Here is a 16,576-nt window from a genome sequence, read left to right as displayed (position 1 = left end):
CATTTTAGTCCTTTAGCAAACGCTCTTATCCAGCGTGACTTACAGTAGTGAGTGCATACATGTTCATTCTTTTTTCATACTGGTCCCCCACAGGAATTGAATCCATAAGGCAGAGTGTATGAGGTTAGTAGGCAGGGTGTATGGATTTAGGAGGCAGGGTGTATGTGGTTAGTAGGCAGAGTGTATGGGGTTAGGAGGCAGGGTGTATGGGGTTAGTAGGCAGGGTGTATGGATTTAGGAGGCAGGGTGCATGTGGTTAGGAGGCAGGGTGTATGGGGTTAGGAAGCAGGGTGTATGGGGTTAGGAGGCAGAGTGTATGGGGTTAGTAGGCAGGGTGTATGGGGTCAGTAGGCAGGGTGTATGGGGTTAGTAGGCAGGGTGTATGGGGTCAGTAGGCAGGGTGTATGGGGTAATTAGGCAGGGTGTATGGGGTTAGGAGGCAGTGTGTATGGGGTTAGTAGGCAGGGTGTATGGGGTCAGTAGGCAGGGTGTATGGGGTCAGTAGGCAGGGTGTATGGGGTTAGGAGGCAGGGTGTATGGGGTTAGGAGGCAGGGTGTGTGGGGTTAGTAGGCAGGGTGTATGAGGTTAGTAGGCAGGGTGTATGGGGTCAGTAGGCAGAGTGTATGGGGTCAGTAGGCAGAGTGTATGGGGTTAGTAGGCAGGGTGTATGGGGTTAGTAGACAGGGTGTATGGGGTTAGTAGGCAGGGTGTATGGGGTCAGTAGGCAGGGTGTGTGGGGTTAGTAGGCAGGGTGTATGAGGTTAGTAGGCAGGGTGTATGGGGTCAGTAGGCAGGGTGTATGGGGTTAGGAGGCAGGGTGTGTGGGGTTAGTAGGCAGTGTGTATGGGGTTAGTAGGCAGGGTGTATGGGGTCAGTAGGCAGAGTGTATGGGGTCAGTAGGCAGAGTGTATGGGGTCAGTAGGCAGAGTGTATGGGGTCAGTAGGCAGAGTGTATGGGGTTAGTAGGCAGGGTGTATGGGGTTAGTAGGCAGGGTGTATGGGGTTAGGAGGCAGAGTGTATGGGGTTAGGAGGCAGGGTGTATGGGGTCAGTAGGCAGAGTGTATGGGGTCGGTAGGCAGAGTGTATGGGGTCAGTAGGCAGGGTGTATGGGGTCAGTAGGCAGAGTGTATGGGGTCAGTAGGCAGAGTGTATGGGGTCAGTAGGCAGAGTGTATGGGGTCAGTAGGCAGAGTGTATGAGGTTAGTAGGCAGGGTGTATGGGGTCAGTAGGCAGGGTGTATGGGGTCAGTAGGCAGAGTGTATGGGGTTAGGAGGCAGGGTGTGTGGGGTTAGTAGGCAGGGTGTATGGGGCTAGGAGGCAGGGTGTGTGGGCTTAGTAGGCAGGGTGTATGGGTTTAGGAGGCAGAGTGTATGGGGTTAGGAGGTAGGGTGTACGGGGTTAGTCGGCAGAGTGTATGGGGTTAGTAGACTGGGATGGTACCCTGGTCTGCGCTCTGGTACTCTGGGTTTGGAGGTCTTGTGGTCTGGAGGAATGGGGATCTGAAGGTCGGGGTCATTAGGAGAAGGAGGGAGAGGAGTAGTCCTGGGCCTGGGGTTCTGATACTGGTTTGGAGTAATGGGGGAGTGGATGATTGGAGGAGAGGTGGAACTGTTCTGTGTGATGTCTTCATTGTCTCTGGGTAGCTCTCTCTGGGGAGTAAGGGCCTCAGCTGCTGATGTAGGCCAGCCACACATACTGAAAACACATCTCTCTGTCTCTCTGATAGGTCAGAGCCGTATCAGGAGCCAACCAGGAGTTGTGACAGGAGAGGAGATCCAATCAGAGGAGAGAAATGTTGGTGCAGGGCGGGCCTTGGGTCCTGTCTGTCATGTCGTTGCTCCTGCTGCTGTGGCAAGAAATGTCTGCTATCGAGGTTCCTCTTGATCGTAAGTCCATCAATCAAATCATAAACACATGAAATCAGTCAAAACATTGTTTTATAATATATATTTTATCGTAAACCTTTGGTTCTCATACAATTTGGATACCGGTGACCCACACAATGGTTTTGGAATTGAAGGACAGTGAATAAAAAATGAAGGAAACAAAGTTTCATGCCACATCCCTTACTAACCTATTGGCGTTTACAGACGGAGCTTCAGGAAAAAAGCATGCGAAATGAAGTGATTTATATTTACATGTACAGTGTATACTCTATGTAAAACACAACACAGTTATCCTGTCTTTGCATCTGCAGATCCAGCTTCATGAAAAGTGATATCTCTTAACATTAGAACTGAGGTCACATACACTCATCTCTCTGACCATCCTCCATCCCGCGTGCACACTTACACACACACACACACACACACACACACACACATACACACACATACACATACACATAAAACATACACATACACTTACACTCACACATATTGATGTGTTACCCAGTGAATCTGTTCAGTCCATCCATATGATCTAAAGTAAGTAATTTCTGCATGGTTTAACTATAGTCGAGTGTATATTCTACCAACTGAATTATGAATTATGGCATGCTAATTCAATATGAATTTAATGTATATGTTTTCATCCAACACAGAGCTGAAACCAATTTAGCAGTAACCGATATTCAAATCTACAGTTGAACCATAGAACTCTGCACATTAACATTTATGCATATAGAGTAGGTTGTTCCATAGTACTGTGCAATCATTTGACAGTTTCTCACGTATGGCTGACTACGGTGGCTCTATCTTCTCATAACCATTCAACTCTGACTACCCATCATTGATTTCAAATCAAATCAACATTTCAAATCAACATTTCCAATCAAATCTAATTTTATTGGTCACATACACATGGTTAGCAGGTGTGAATGCGAGTGTCGCGAAATGCTTGTGCTTCAAGTTCCAACAGTGCCGTAATATCCAACAAATAATCTAACAATTCCCAACAACTACCTAACACACACAAATCTAAAGGGGTGAATGAGAATATGTACATATAAATACTGTATATGGATGAGCGATGGCTGAGCGGCATAGTCAAGGTGCAGTAGATGGTATAAAATACAGCATATACAAGTGATATGAGTAATGTAAGATATGTAGACATTATTAAAGTGGCATTATTTAAAGTGCCATTGTTTAAAGTGATTAGTGAGCCATTTATTAAAGTGTGAAGTGATTGGGTCTCAATGTGGGCAGTAGCCTCTCTGAGTTAATGATTGCTGTTTAGCAGTCTGATGGCCTTGAGATAGAAGCTGTTTCTCAATATCTTTGATGCACCTGTACTGACCTCGCCTTCTGGATGATAGCAGGGTGAACAGGCAGTGGCTCGGGTGGTTGTTGTCCTTTATATTTTTTTACTTTCCTGTGACATCGGGTGCTGTAGGTGTCCTGGAGGGCAGGTAGTGGTGCGGTCTGCCCCCGGTGATGCGTTGGGCAGACCCTCTGGAGAGCCTTGCGGTTGAGGGCGGTACAGTTTCCGTACCAGGCTGTGATACAGCCCGACAGGATGCTCTCGATTGTGCATCTGTAAAAGTTTGTCAGATTTCAACGAAAACATCAATACATACATACGCACGCACACACACACACACACACACACACACACACACGCACACACACAAACGCACGCACACACACACAAACACACACACACACACACACGTCCTATACCAGGCCATTCTAACATGTATAAAAGCTTGTGCCTCCCATTGGACTGACTCCAGTGTTAATATGAAAGTATGAGACAAAGGAAAGGAGACCTTTTTCTCTCTACTTTCTCTCTCGTTTTTTTTTCATAGGAGAATAATAGCTGTGAATGTCTCACAGTGGTGTTATGAAAAATGTTTTGATCGGGATAAAGTGCCATGGGCACCTGCTATTTGGCGGTCAAACACACCTGCACACTACTTATTCTCGATCTCACACACACGGCCATCAGCTGTCATCACCTCTGTAGTCTCCACCTCATCTACCCTCTACAGCACCCTCAATGTCTCTTTATACTCCACAACCTTTCACCGCTGGCCTCAGAAAGCTCTATTAATTAGTCAGACAGAGGACTCACACACACACACACGCACAACAGGGAGAGAGAAGGGGACAGAGAGAGAGAAGACCCCACCCACAGAGTAAAATGCATAGTACCCTCATAACCCTCTGACGTCTCCCAAACATATTAAGAAGGAGGGAGGGAGGGAGAATCAGCGCTGGTCATTGAGAGACCACAGAGAGGTTATCCCAAATCTTCTGGTGCTCCCAGTGCATTTAATGCTATACCTGAGAGGACTGAATGGTAACATGGGCTGTCTATAGGACTGAATGTATCTAAAGTGAGGTGATGACAGATGGATTTATCTCTGTTGTCATTCCCCTTCCCTCCCCCAACCCTCTGTCCCCCAGCTTCCAGTGGTGATCTCTATTGATGATGGTTGTCATGTCCATGTTAGCCTATTATGTTATTTCCCTCCAGCATGGGCATGGCTATATGGCACAATGAATATCATAAAACAACTGTGGGGGTTGGGTGTTCCACCTGTTCCCCCATAGCCTTGGACACACACACACACACACACACACACACACTCACTAGTACATGTAAAGACAGAAATTCCGGAGAGGAATGTGCTCTTGTCAATCAGACACAGCATTGGACCACTACCATAATGCCAATGACAGTATGTCAGCCATGGCCATTTACAGGGTAGCTAAAGAGTGCCATGAAGACAATATGAAATATATTATAAATGTAAATGTACTGTTTTGGGATAGATTATTTATGCAGTGGAATATAATTACATATGTGTATTTTATGTTCATCTGTACTGTTCTTGAAAATGACTAACTTGCTGATTCTAGCAGATGAAAATCATATCTCTCTTTCCCTCTCTCCACTGCTCCCTCCTTTACAATCAACCTTTTCCCGTTGTGGAATCATCAACAGGTAAGTTTACATCTCATTGTTTCAGTTTCATTGTTTCAGGACATATTCAGTCACTGTAGTCAATAAACATATTATGCTACGCTAGTAACAAAATGTACTTTACATACAAAACATGGATATAACAGTATAATAACTTTGTTTTGTAGAATAACATTTTATGACATGCCTACTCCATAACAATAGAACTGTAACTACAGTATGTGACTAACATTGTTTAACACTGTAGACATGCTCTAGCTATAGGCCTGTGTTGCAAGGAACACTCTAATATCACTAACACCACCTGCAACATCTCTATCTCTGCCCTTCTCTCTCACTCACTCTCTTTGGGACTAACAGAAAAGATCCAGCAGGATTGTAAGTATTATTTATTAACACAGTAATATTTTGTATTGTGTCTACTGTGTCTATTTTCTGTTGTGTCCGTTGTCTTCACTCTTAGGGAAAAAAAGGTTATTCAAAGGGTTCTATGGGGACAGCGGAAGAACCCTTATTGGTTCTAAATAGCACTTTTTCTTCTTAGAGTGTATTGTGTCTGCTGTAATACTCAATCCAGTTTCTACATTGTCTCTATGGGGGATGAAAATACCAATTTGAACCCACATTTACAGCAGTAAATGATATAATGGTGTAGTACTAGGAGCTAGGGCTGTTGTGGTGACTGTATTGCCGCCACACCGGCGGTCACGAGGCATGATGGCAGTCAAAAACCACATGACCGTTTAGTCACGGTAATTAGGCTTCTCCAAGCTCTGATGCTGCTGATGGTCATTAGTAGCCTACCAAACTTGCTAACTGCCGGGTACTCAGCACTCTAGAAGCACTCAGCACTCTGACATCAAATCTAATTTTATTGGTCACATACACATGGTCAGCAGATGTTAATGCGAGTGTAGCGAAATGCTTGTGCTTCTAGTTCCAACAGTGCAGTAATATCTAACAAGTAATCTAACAATTCCCAACAACTACCTAATACACACAAATCTAAAGGGGGGTGAATGAGAATATGTACATATAAATACTGTATATGGATGAGCGATGGCCGAGCGGCATAGGCAAGGTGCAGTAGATGGTATAAAATACAGCATATACATATATGAGTAATGTAAGATATGTAAACATTATTAAAGTGGCATTATTTAAAGTTCCATTGTTTAAAGTGACTAGTGATCCATTTATTACAGTGTCCAGTGATTGGGTCTCAATACACTATATACATGTGATATGAGTAATGTAAGATGTGTAGACATTATTAAAGTGGCATTATATAGAGAGGCATTGTTTAAAGTGACTAGTGATCTATTTACTAGTCACTTTAAATGTAAATGTATTCCAATCTAATGAAACACTTCATGAGAGCCCATGAGCTGATGTTGTGCAACATCTCTATAGGCTATGCAATTACATGAGAAAACAGAGGGGATCCCATCAGCTTTCTATAGGCTAGGGCTACTACGCATGTTTATTTCTCAACTTGCCTAATATTAAGCACATTGCTTCTCTTTACAACAGGAGTATAGCCTACCTGGCTGGCATGAAAATGAACCACGGGAAAAAGCATCCTCCATTTGCTATTTTCAGCTGCCCCTGTTTCGAGACAGGTGCATGATAATCGTGTGATGGGGGACAATATTAGCCTATCACTTGTGAATGATGCCCAGCAAAGTGCACTTCTTCAAATCATAGTCGCACACTTCATGTAGCCTGGCCTATATGTTTTGATAAGGTTTGCATAACAACTAAAGTGACCAAATAACTTTGTAAAATGAAGCACATTAATCTGCTTCACAAGGAGTGTAGAGCCTAACTGGCATACATACGCAGCACGTGAGCTTCAAGTTTGAGGAAGATAATTTTCACCATAAAAATGCACAAAAAAATGCAAATCACATTTGTGGTCACTTTTGAGAATGGTGTTTTCCTGCTAATGGAACATACACACTTATAGCGTGCACATTGCTGCACTTATGTGAAGAAATTGCCTAATAGTTGATCAACATCTTAAGCTAAACGTTCTGATCTGTTGCGTCAGCCTCATTGCTTAAAACCGTTTTTCTGATGTTAGTGGTTGTATTCATTTGGGATCTATCGCATCCCACAACTGTCCCAGACTATGTCTGGAATATGTATTTATTGTACAGAATATAATAGGTCAACTTTTGTATTATTGGCGATAGTGGATTGACAGGCGAGTGTTTTTGCTGTTCGTTAGTCCTACTCATCTTGTTGGCTGACAAAAAGTAAATGTGGATAGTTCTTCCAATATCTTCAATATGCTCCTCAGAATTGGATAATGACGCGCACAGTTTCGCATCCTTATCAGCCCAAGGGCCACTGGCCGCAAAAGGCATCTTTTTTTAGGTGGCATTACAGCCACACAAAGGTGATGCCACCCGGAAAATCAAGGCATTATCAAGTGCTTGTCAAATAGTGAATGAGAGACTGGTGAAGTGTTTACAGCCTGTGCAAAAAATAAGTCTCATCATACAGCCTTACAATGTATTAAAAATCAAAACATATAGCCCAAAGTTTGTAGAACTAAAGTTACATTAATAACTCAAAATTAAGCATAGTGGCGTACCTGCTCACAGAATAGCCGCATGTGCGCACTCCCAATATTGGAGAAAATATCCTTTCTATTTTATTCAGCTTTGTTCAATTTTATTCTTACTAAAATAATGACATGGAATTCTAAGCAAATCATGTCTGCTAAATGAACTAGTGTAACCCACAGCCATATGGAATAGTCAGAGCAGGGCCTAAAATAAGGATAATTTGGAGTATGCTATTCTGTTCTTCCTAAATATACTAAATTTTTTCCATATCATGTACCTTTAGACCTGTCTAAAATAAATAATGGATTTATTGTGAAGGTGTAGGCTATATTACATGGATTTAGACTTTTTTAAATGTAGATTTTCCAAAGGTCTGCATCAGTGGCTTGTAGGTGTCATGGCTGTTGACGGATGAGGACCAAGGTGCAGCGTGGTAAGCGTACATTTGACTTTATTTAAGAATGACTTCGACCGAAAACAATAAACCATACAAAACAAACCGTGAAGCTACAGGCTATGTGCCATAAACAAAAGTAAACTTCCCACAAACACAGGTGGGAAAAAGGGTACCTAAATATGGTTCCCAATCAGAGACAACGATAGACAGCTGTCCCTGATTGAGAACCATACCCGGCCAAACCATAGAAAATCATAGAAACACAAAACATAGAATGCCCACCCCAACTCACGCCCTGACCAAACCAAAATAGAGACATAAAAAGGACATAAAAAAGGTCAGGGCGTGACAGTATCCCCCCAAAGGTGCGGACCCCGGCAGCAAAACCTAAACTATAGGGGAGGGTCTGGGTGGGCATCTACCCGCAGAGGCGGCTCAGGTGCGGGACGCAGACCCCGCTCCACCGCTGGCTCACCCAAATTTGGTGGCACCTCTGGTGCGGGGACCCTCGCCGCGGGCCCCGGACTGGAGGCCGTCGTCTCCGGAGGCCCCGGGCTGGAGGCCGTCGTCTCCGGAGGCCCCGGGCTGGAGGCCGTCGTCTCCGGAGGCCCCGGGCTGGAGGCCGTCGTCTCCGGAGGCCCCGGGCTGGAGGCCGTCGTCTCCGGAGGCCCCGGGCTGGAGGCCGTCGTCTCCGGAGGCCCCGGGCTGGAGGCCGTCGTCTCCGGAGGCCCCGGGCTGGAGGCCGTCGTCTCCGGAGGCTCCGGGCTGGAGGCCGTCGTCTCCGGGCTGGAGGCCGTCGTCTCCGGGCTGGAGGCCGTCGTCTCCGGAGGCTCCGGGCTGGAGGCCGACTATGGAGGGACTGGGCTGGGCGCAGGACTCATCAGGCTGGGGAGACACTCAGGAAGCCTCTTCCTTGGCCGAGGCACCGGATACACTGGGCCGTGAAAGGCGCACTGGCAGTCTCGAGCGCAGAGCTGGCACCACCCGTTCTGGCTGGATGCCTTCTTCCACCCGGGAAATGCGGGACGCTGGCACCGAGCACACCGGCATGTGAATGCTCACCTAAGTATGGTTCTCAATCAAAGACAACGATAGACAGCTGTCCCTGATTGAGAACCATACCCGACCAAAACATAGAAATAGAAAACCATAGAAACACAAAACATAGAATGCCCACCCCAACTCACACCCTGACCAAACCAAAATAGAGACACAAATAGGATCTCTAAGGTCAGGGCGTGACAGTAGGCTGTGTGTGGAAGCCAGGAAATGCTAAATGTATTTATGTTAATTAACGGTCAATTACCGTGAGACCAGCAGTTATTTGCTTGACAATAACCGGTTGACAAAATGTCATGACTGCCACAGCCCTACTAGGAGCAGGTTTTATTTTCCAATCCGAAGCAGCTTACATTAACTAGCTCTGTGTTTGTATGGTTGCCATAGAAACACAAATGGATGGATGACTCCGCCTGTTACCTATTGTTTACAGTAGTGCATAAGAACAGTTGGGTAACAGGCGGCATCCCCAAACTGAGGACAAACACAGAATAGTAATGGGCGATGGAATTCCCTCTTTCTCTCTTAACGGAAATCTTTCTATCTTGACAAGGGGACTTCCAATAGGACTTGGGCTATTCCCTTTAAAACTGTGGTTACTCTGGAGAAGATTTATGACACACACACACCGGTTGTTCCTCTCTCCCATGTTGGTACATCATGACAAGGAAGTATCTCTTTCATCTGGGGCTATTTTGTACAATGGGAGGGGAGGCAAGCAATTTTCTTTGAGGCTGGGCTTGATAGTGTGTAGTGTCAGTGTACAGATTTAGGATCTCAATTTGAGCCAGTTTGCTACAGCAGGAAAATAATCCTGCAGCAACAGTAATGTGAATTATTATGTTGATTATAATGAATGGACAGTGTTGTAGGGGTTGATACATTTTCCAAAAGGGAAAATCAAGTATGACATTTCAAAGTGAAAATTACTAACTTCAGAAGCTTTTTTAAACCTAAAATACACTACAAATAGACTCGACTGCGTCTGACAGTCGAGGCTGGGTCTGGTAGATGTGTGGTGACAGTACAGAGCGGAATGAGTGCCCGGTGCTCAGTGATCTAGAAGTGGACCAGGGCAGAGAAACAGTGGGGAATCATCTGGCTTAAGTGGGCAATTAAATAAGAGTAAGCACAGCTGTGTTAAGGCCAGAGGGAGGGGAGAATACACCGTATCAACACCATAACCCAATCCTCTCCTCCTCACTTCACTTCTCCTGGATATGGCTGGTGTGTGTGTGTGTGTGTGTGTGTGCGTGCGTGCGTGCGTGTGCGTGCGTGTGCGTCTGCGCTGTGGGGTTGTGTGGTGTCTGGTGATTGGCTGAAAGCCGTGACATATCAGACGTATACATGTACCATGGGTATGACAAAAAATTACTTTTACTGTTCTAATTATGTTGGTAACCAGTTTATAATAGCAATAACCCACCTCGGGGGTTTGTGGTATATGGCCAATATACCACGGCTAATGGCTGCATCCAGGCACTCCGCATTGTGCATATGTTGGCCATATACCACACCTCCTCGGACATTACTGCTGAATCTTGCTCTCTCTATCTCCTTTTCTTTCTCTCTCTGTTTGCATTCTTTCTCTCCTTTGTCTCTCTCTTTCTCTCTCTCTAGTGAAGCAGCCTCCCACCATAATTAAACAGTCATTGAAGGACTACATTGTTGATCCCAGAGATAACATCATCATTGAATGTGAGGCCAAGGGGAACCCCGTGCCAACGTGAGTTACACATAAATACCCATCCCTCTCTCTGTCCTTCCCTCATCTGTCGCCACCCTCCTCCACTCAGCTTGTCTCTAATTTCTCTCTCTCTCTCTCTCTCTCTCTCTCTCTCTCTCTCTCTCTCTCTCTCTCTCTCTCTCTCTCTCTCTCTCTCTCTCTCTCTCTCTCTCTCTCTCTCTCTCTCTCTCTCTCTCTCTCTGATTATTCTATTGTCTTTTTGTTTGTGATTGTTTCGTTCTCTCTTCATCCTGCATACTTTCCGACTCCGTTGTTCTATCCCTCACTTTAACCCCACTGAAGCTGGGTCTCCACTTGTTATCCCTCCTCATTCTTTTTCTCTCATATTTACTCTCCAGCTCTCTCCTTCTTTTCTTGTTTCCCTTCAGTCCTATCTCCCTGTTGTCTCCCTCTTTAACTCCCCCTTTCCTACTGTTACCCTGCATTGTCACTTGCTCTCTCTCTCTTCCCCTGACTGACTGTGACAGTTATACAGGGTGGCAGTCATTATTGTGAGCATGAATAGGCCAGCTCAGCACTGCTCTGCCATCCTGCACCCCATTTCACCCCCCTACCCTCCACCTGGACCCCATTCCAATCCCTACCTGAACCTTGTCAGCACCCCACCAAAACGCTACCCAATACTCATTGGAACACTTTGCCCTAACCCCCTAAATCCACCCCCACTTCTATTCCTCACTTCCAAACTATCCAGCCACCCCATGACAGGCTCCAGCCACCCAATGACAGCCTCTGACAGCCTCCAGCCACCCCATGACAGCCTCCAGCCACCCCATGACAGCCATCCAGCCACCCCATGACAGCCATCCAGCCACCCCATGACAGCCATCCAGCCACCCCATGACAGCCATCCAGCCACCCCATGACAGCCATCCAGCCACCCCATGACAGCCATCCAGCCACCCCATGACAGCCTCCAGCCACCCCATGACAGCCTCCAGCCTCCAGCCACCCCATGACAGCCTCCAGCCACCCCATGACAGCCATCCAGCCACCCCATGACAGCCATCCAGCCACCCCATGACAGCCATCCAGCCACCCCATGACAGCCATCCAGCCACCCCATGACAGCCTCCAGCCACCCCATGACAGCCACCAGCCACCCCATGACAGCCATCCAGCCACCCCATGACAGCCTCCAGCCACCCCATGACAGCCATCCAGCCACCCCATGACAGCCTCCAGCCACCCCATGACAGCCTCCAGCCTCCAGCCACCCCATGACAGCCTCCAGCCACCCCATGACAGCCTCCAGCCACCCCATGACAGCCTCCAGCCACCCCATGACAGCCTCCAGCCACCCCGTGACAGCCATCCAGCCACCCCGTGACAGCCATCCAGCCACCCCATGACAGCCTCCAGCCGCTCCATGACAGCCTCCAGCCACCCCATGACAGCCTCCAGCCACCCCATGACAGCCTCCAGCCACCCCATGACAGCCATCCAGCCGCCCCATGACAGCCATCCAGCCGCCCCATGACAGCCATCCAGCCGCCCCATGACAGCCATCCAGCCACCCCATGACAGCCATCCAGCCACCCCATGACAGCCATCCAGCCACCCCATGACAGCCATCCAGCCACCCCATGACATCCACCCAGCTACCATCCACCCAATAACAGCTACCCCATGACAGCCACCCCATGACAGCCACCAGCCACTAGCCACCCCATGACAGCCACCAGCCACCCCATGACAGCCATCCAGCCACCCCATGACAGCCATCCAGTGACCCATGACATCCATCCAGCCGCCCCATGATAGCCACCTCATGCCAGCCAGCTCTCCTGACATTACAATATGATCCCACTGAACCCACATGATACCCCGCCCCCTCCTTCTTCCACCTTGGGAAAGGGGATACCTAGCCAGTTGCACTGAATGCTTTCAACTGAAATGTCTCTTCTGCATTTAACTCAACCCCTCTGAATCTGAGAGGTGCAGGGGGGTCTTAATCGGTGTCCACATCATCAACACCTGGGGAGCAGTTGTTGTTGGGGGTTAACCACCTTGCCTGCTCGGGGATTCGAATTAGCGACCTTTGCTGGCCCAATGCCCATAACTGCAAGGCTACCTGCCGCTCCTAAAAACTTGATATGCCAGCCTGTTCCCTCTACCCCAATCTTCTACTGCCTCCTCTCTCTCTCACTTACCCTACTCTCCCCTCACTCCCGTCCTCTCCCCACAACCGCCTCCTCTCTCTCTCACTTACCCTCCTCTCCCCTCACTCCCGTCCTCTCCCCACAACCGCCTCCTCTCTCTCTCACTTACCCTCCTCTCCCCTCACTCCTGTCCTCTCCCCACAACCGCCTCCTCTCTCTCTCACTTACCCTCCTCTCCCCTCACTCCTGTCCTCTCCCCACAACCGCCTCCTCTCTCTCTCACTTACCCTCCTCTCCCCTCACTCCCGTCCTCTCCCCACAACCGCCTCCTCTCTCCCTCTCACTCCCCCTCCTCTTCCCTCATTCCCGTGCTCTCCCCCTCCTCTCCCATCTACTGCCTCCTCTCCCATCACTCCCCCTCCTCTCCCCTCATTCCAGCAGATAACATAATACATGACAAGGCACACACACACACATATTTACATTTTAGTCATTTACATTTTAGTAATTTAACGTTCTTATCCAGAGAGACGTACAGGAGCAGGGTTACACACACTAACACACATAGACACAGACAGACAGACAGACAGACAGACAGACAGACAGACAGACAGACCCTTAGTCTCCTGTGGTTGTGTAAGGTGGTTCTGACCAGCTGAGCACAGTGATCTCATTCAGGGGTGCTTTATGTTTGTTTTGAGACACAGTGAAGGTTTACACACACTCACAACACACACACTGCTACACATGCACACAAACACGCATACACAAATACACACACAATGCACAAACACATGCCCGCTCATACACACAATGCACACACACACCCCTCTTCCTTCCCAGGAAAGTAATTGTGTTAGAAAAATGCAGTTGACTATTTATGCTCATGGATCATTCAAAGAGATATCAATCACTCATTCAGTCCCACACAGTCCTGTTGGCTTCCACACAGCCTCATATAGAGTGTGCGCCATTGTCCTGATGTAGCTCTGGTCCTACGGCCCTGGTTCTATAGTCTGCCACAGACAGAGCTATGGGACTGGGCTCTCCTCTGCTGTCTTCTCACATCCACTCCTCTTCTGCTCTCCACTCTTCACCTCTCCTCTCCACTAATCTCCTCTTCTATCCTGTCCTCCCCTCCTCCTCCCCTCCTCTCCACTCATCACCTCTCCTCTCCTCTAATCTCTCCTCTTCTATCCTGTCCTCCTCCTCCCCTCCTCTCCTCTCCACTCTTCACCTCTCCTCTCCCCTAATCTCTCCTCTTCTATCCTGTCCTCCTCCTCCCCTCCCCTCCTCTCCACTCTTCACCTATCCTCTCCACAAATCTCCTCTTCTATCCTGTCCTCCTCCTCCCCTCCTCTCCACTCTTCACCTCTCCTCTCCCCTAATCTCCTCTTCTATCCTGTCCTCCTCCTCCCCTCCCCTCCTCTCCACTCTTCACCTCTCCTCTCCCCTAATCTCTCCTCTTCTATCCTGTCCTGCTCCTTCCCTCCCCTCCTCTCCACTCTTCACCTCTCATCTCCCCTAATCTCTCCTCTTCTATCCTGTCCTCCTCCTCCCCTCCTCTCCACACTTCACCTCTCCTCTCCCCTAATCTCCTCTTCTATCCTGTCCTGCTCCTCCCCTCCTCTCCTCTCCACTCTTCACCTCTCCTCTCCCCTAATCTCTCCTCTTCTATCCTGTCCTCCTCCTCCCCTCCTCTCCACTCTTCACCTCTCCTCTCCCCTAATCTCCTCTTCTATCCTGTCCTCCTCCACCCCTCCCCTCCTCTCCACTCTTCACCTATCCTCTCCACAAATCTCCTCTTCTATCCTGTCCTCCTCCTCCCCTCCCCTCCTCTCCACTGTTCACCTATCCTCTCCACTAATCTCCTCTTCTATCCTGTCCTCCTCCTCCCCTCCCCTCCTCTCCACTCTTCACCTCTCATCTCCCCTAATATCCTCTTCTATCCTGTCCTCCTCCTCCCCTCCCCTCCTCTCCACTCTTCACCTATCCTCTCCACAAATCTCCTCTTCTATCCTGTCCTCCTCCTCCCCTCCCCTCCTCTCCACTGTTCACCTCTCATCTCCCCTAATCTCTCCTCTTCTATCCTGTCCTCCTCCTCCCCTCCTCTCCACTCTTCACCTCTCCTCTCCCCTAATCTCCTCTTCTATCCTGTCCTCCTCCTCCCCTCCCCTCCTCTCCACTCTTCACCTCTCATCTCCCCTAATCTCTCCTCTTCTATCCTGTCCTCCTCCTCCCCTCCTCTCCACTCTTCACCTCTCCTCTCCCATAATCTCCTCTTCTATCCTGTCCTCCTCCTCCCCTCCCCTCCTCTCCACTCTTCACCTCTCATCTCCACTAATCTCTCCTCTTCTATCCTGTCCTCCTCCTCCCCTCCTCTCCACTCTTCACCGCTCCTCTCCCATAATCTCCTCTTCTATCCTGTCCTCCTCCTCCCCTCCTCTCCACTCTTCACCTCTCCTCTCCCCTAATCTCCTCTTCTATCCTGTCCTCCTCCCCTCCTCTCCACTCTTCACCTCTACTCTCCCCTAATCTCCTCTTCTATCCTGTCCTCCTCCTCCCCTCCCCTCCTCTCCACTCTTCACCTCTCCTCTCCCCTAATCTCCGCTTCTATCCTGTCCTCCTCCTCCCCTCCTCTCCACTCTTCACCTCTCCTCTCCCCTAATCTCCTCTTCTATCCTGTCCTCCTCCTCCCCTGTCCTCCTCTCCACTCTTCACCTCTCCTCTCCCCTAATCTCCTCTTCTATCCTGTCCTCCTCCTCCCCACTCTTCACCTCTCCTCTCCCCTAATCTCCTCTTCAGTCTTTTCCTCTACTATACAGTTTATGTAAATATGACGGTAAGCATGCTCTATAATCCCCTTCCAAAATAGCAGCCCTAGCAGTTATGCAACCACATGCTGTCATCATTGGTTAACCAATCAAAAGAGCTTCTGAAAAAAACAAACATTTTGTGTGGTTGCACCGACACAAATTAAGCCTTTTCTCCTGGCCGTAAAAGCATTTCTAATTGGAGAATCTTCTCAAACAGTGCTTTTTATAAGGTGCTTTAGTAACAAAACAGATGGCACTGTGATAAACTGCATCCAGTTTGCTGAGTAGAGTATTGGAAGCTATTTTGTAGATGACATCGCCAAAGTCGAGGATCGGTAGGATAGTCAGTTTTACTAGGGTAAGTTTGGCGGCGTGAGTGAAGGAGGCTTTGTTGCGAAATAGAAAGCCGACTCTAGATTTGATTTTAGATTGGAGATGTTTGATATGAGTCTGGAAGGAGAGTTTACAGTCTAGCCAGACACCTAGGTACTTATAGATGTCCACGTATTCTAGGTCGGAACCATCCAGAGTGGTGATGCTAGTCGGGCGTGCGGGTGCAGGCAGCGAACGGTTGAAAAGCATGCATTTGGTTTTACTAGCGTTTAAGAGCAGTTGGAGGCCACGGAAGGAGTGTTGTATGGCATTGAAGCTCGTTTGGAGGTTAGATAGCACAGTGTCAAAGGAAGGGCCAGAAGTATACAGAATGGGGTCGTCTGCGTAAAGGTGGATCAGGGAATTGACCGCAGCTAGAGCAACATCATTGATATATACAGAGAAAAGAGTCGGCCCGAGAATTGAACCCTGTGGCACCCCCATAGAGTCTGCCAGAGGACCGGACAACATGCCCTCCGATTTGACACACTGAACTCTGTCTGCAAAGTAGTTGGTGAACCAGGCAAGGCAGTCATTAGAAAAACCGAGGAAACTGAGTCTGCCGATTAAGAATATGATGATTGACAGAGTCGAAAGCTTTGGCCAGGTCGATGAAGACGGCTGCACAGTACT

At 48.2% G+C, this 16,576-nt stretch overlaps 1 protein-coding gene across 38 annotated transcripts in view; it reads left to right on the top strand.

Moving 5' to 3' along the window:
* LOC110528361 (neurofascin) overlaps window positions 1-16,576 on the top strand; it is a 131,628-nt gene that overhangs the window by 62,960 nt on the left and 52,092 nt on the right. For 24 of the 38 annotated variants that reach the window (XR_016497386.1, XM_036983948.2, XM_090241723.1 and 21 more), the window contains exons 2-4: window positions 1,729-1,888; window positions 5,235-5,252; window positions 10,527-10,632. Coding sequence is in view for 37 of the 38 variants with exons in the window: in XM_036983948.2 (XP_036839843.2) it covers window positions 1,795-1,888; window positions 5,235-5,252; window positions 10,527-10,632 (218 nt within the window). In the remaining variant the exon portion in view is untranslated. The remainder of the gene's footprint in view (window positions 1-1,728; window positions 1,889-5,234; window positions 5,253-10,526; window positions 10,633-16,576) is intronic. The other 14 variants (XM_090241714.1, XM_090241715.1, XM_090241702.1 and 11 more) reach the window with 1 other exon arrangement.

This window comes from Oncorhynchus mykiss, chromosome 7, assembly GCF_057628025.1.
Source record: "Oncorhynchus mykiss isolate SJ-2025 chromosome 7, ASM5762802v1, whole genome shotgun sequence".
In the NCBI taxonomy this organism is placed as follows: Eukaryota; Metazoa; Chordata; class Actinopteri; order Salmoniformes; family Salmonidae; genus Oncorhynchus; species Oncorhynchus mykiss.
This window is presented reverse-complemented; position numbering and strand designations above follow the sequence as displayed.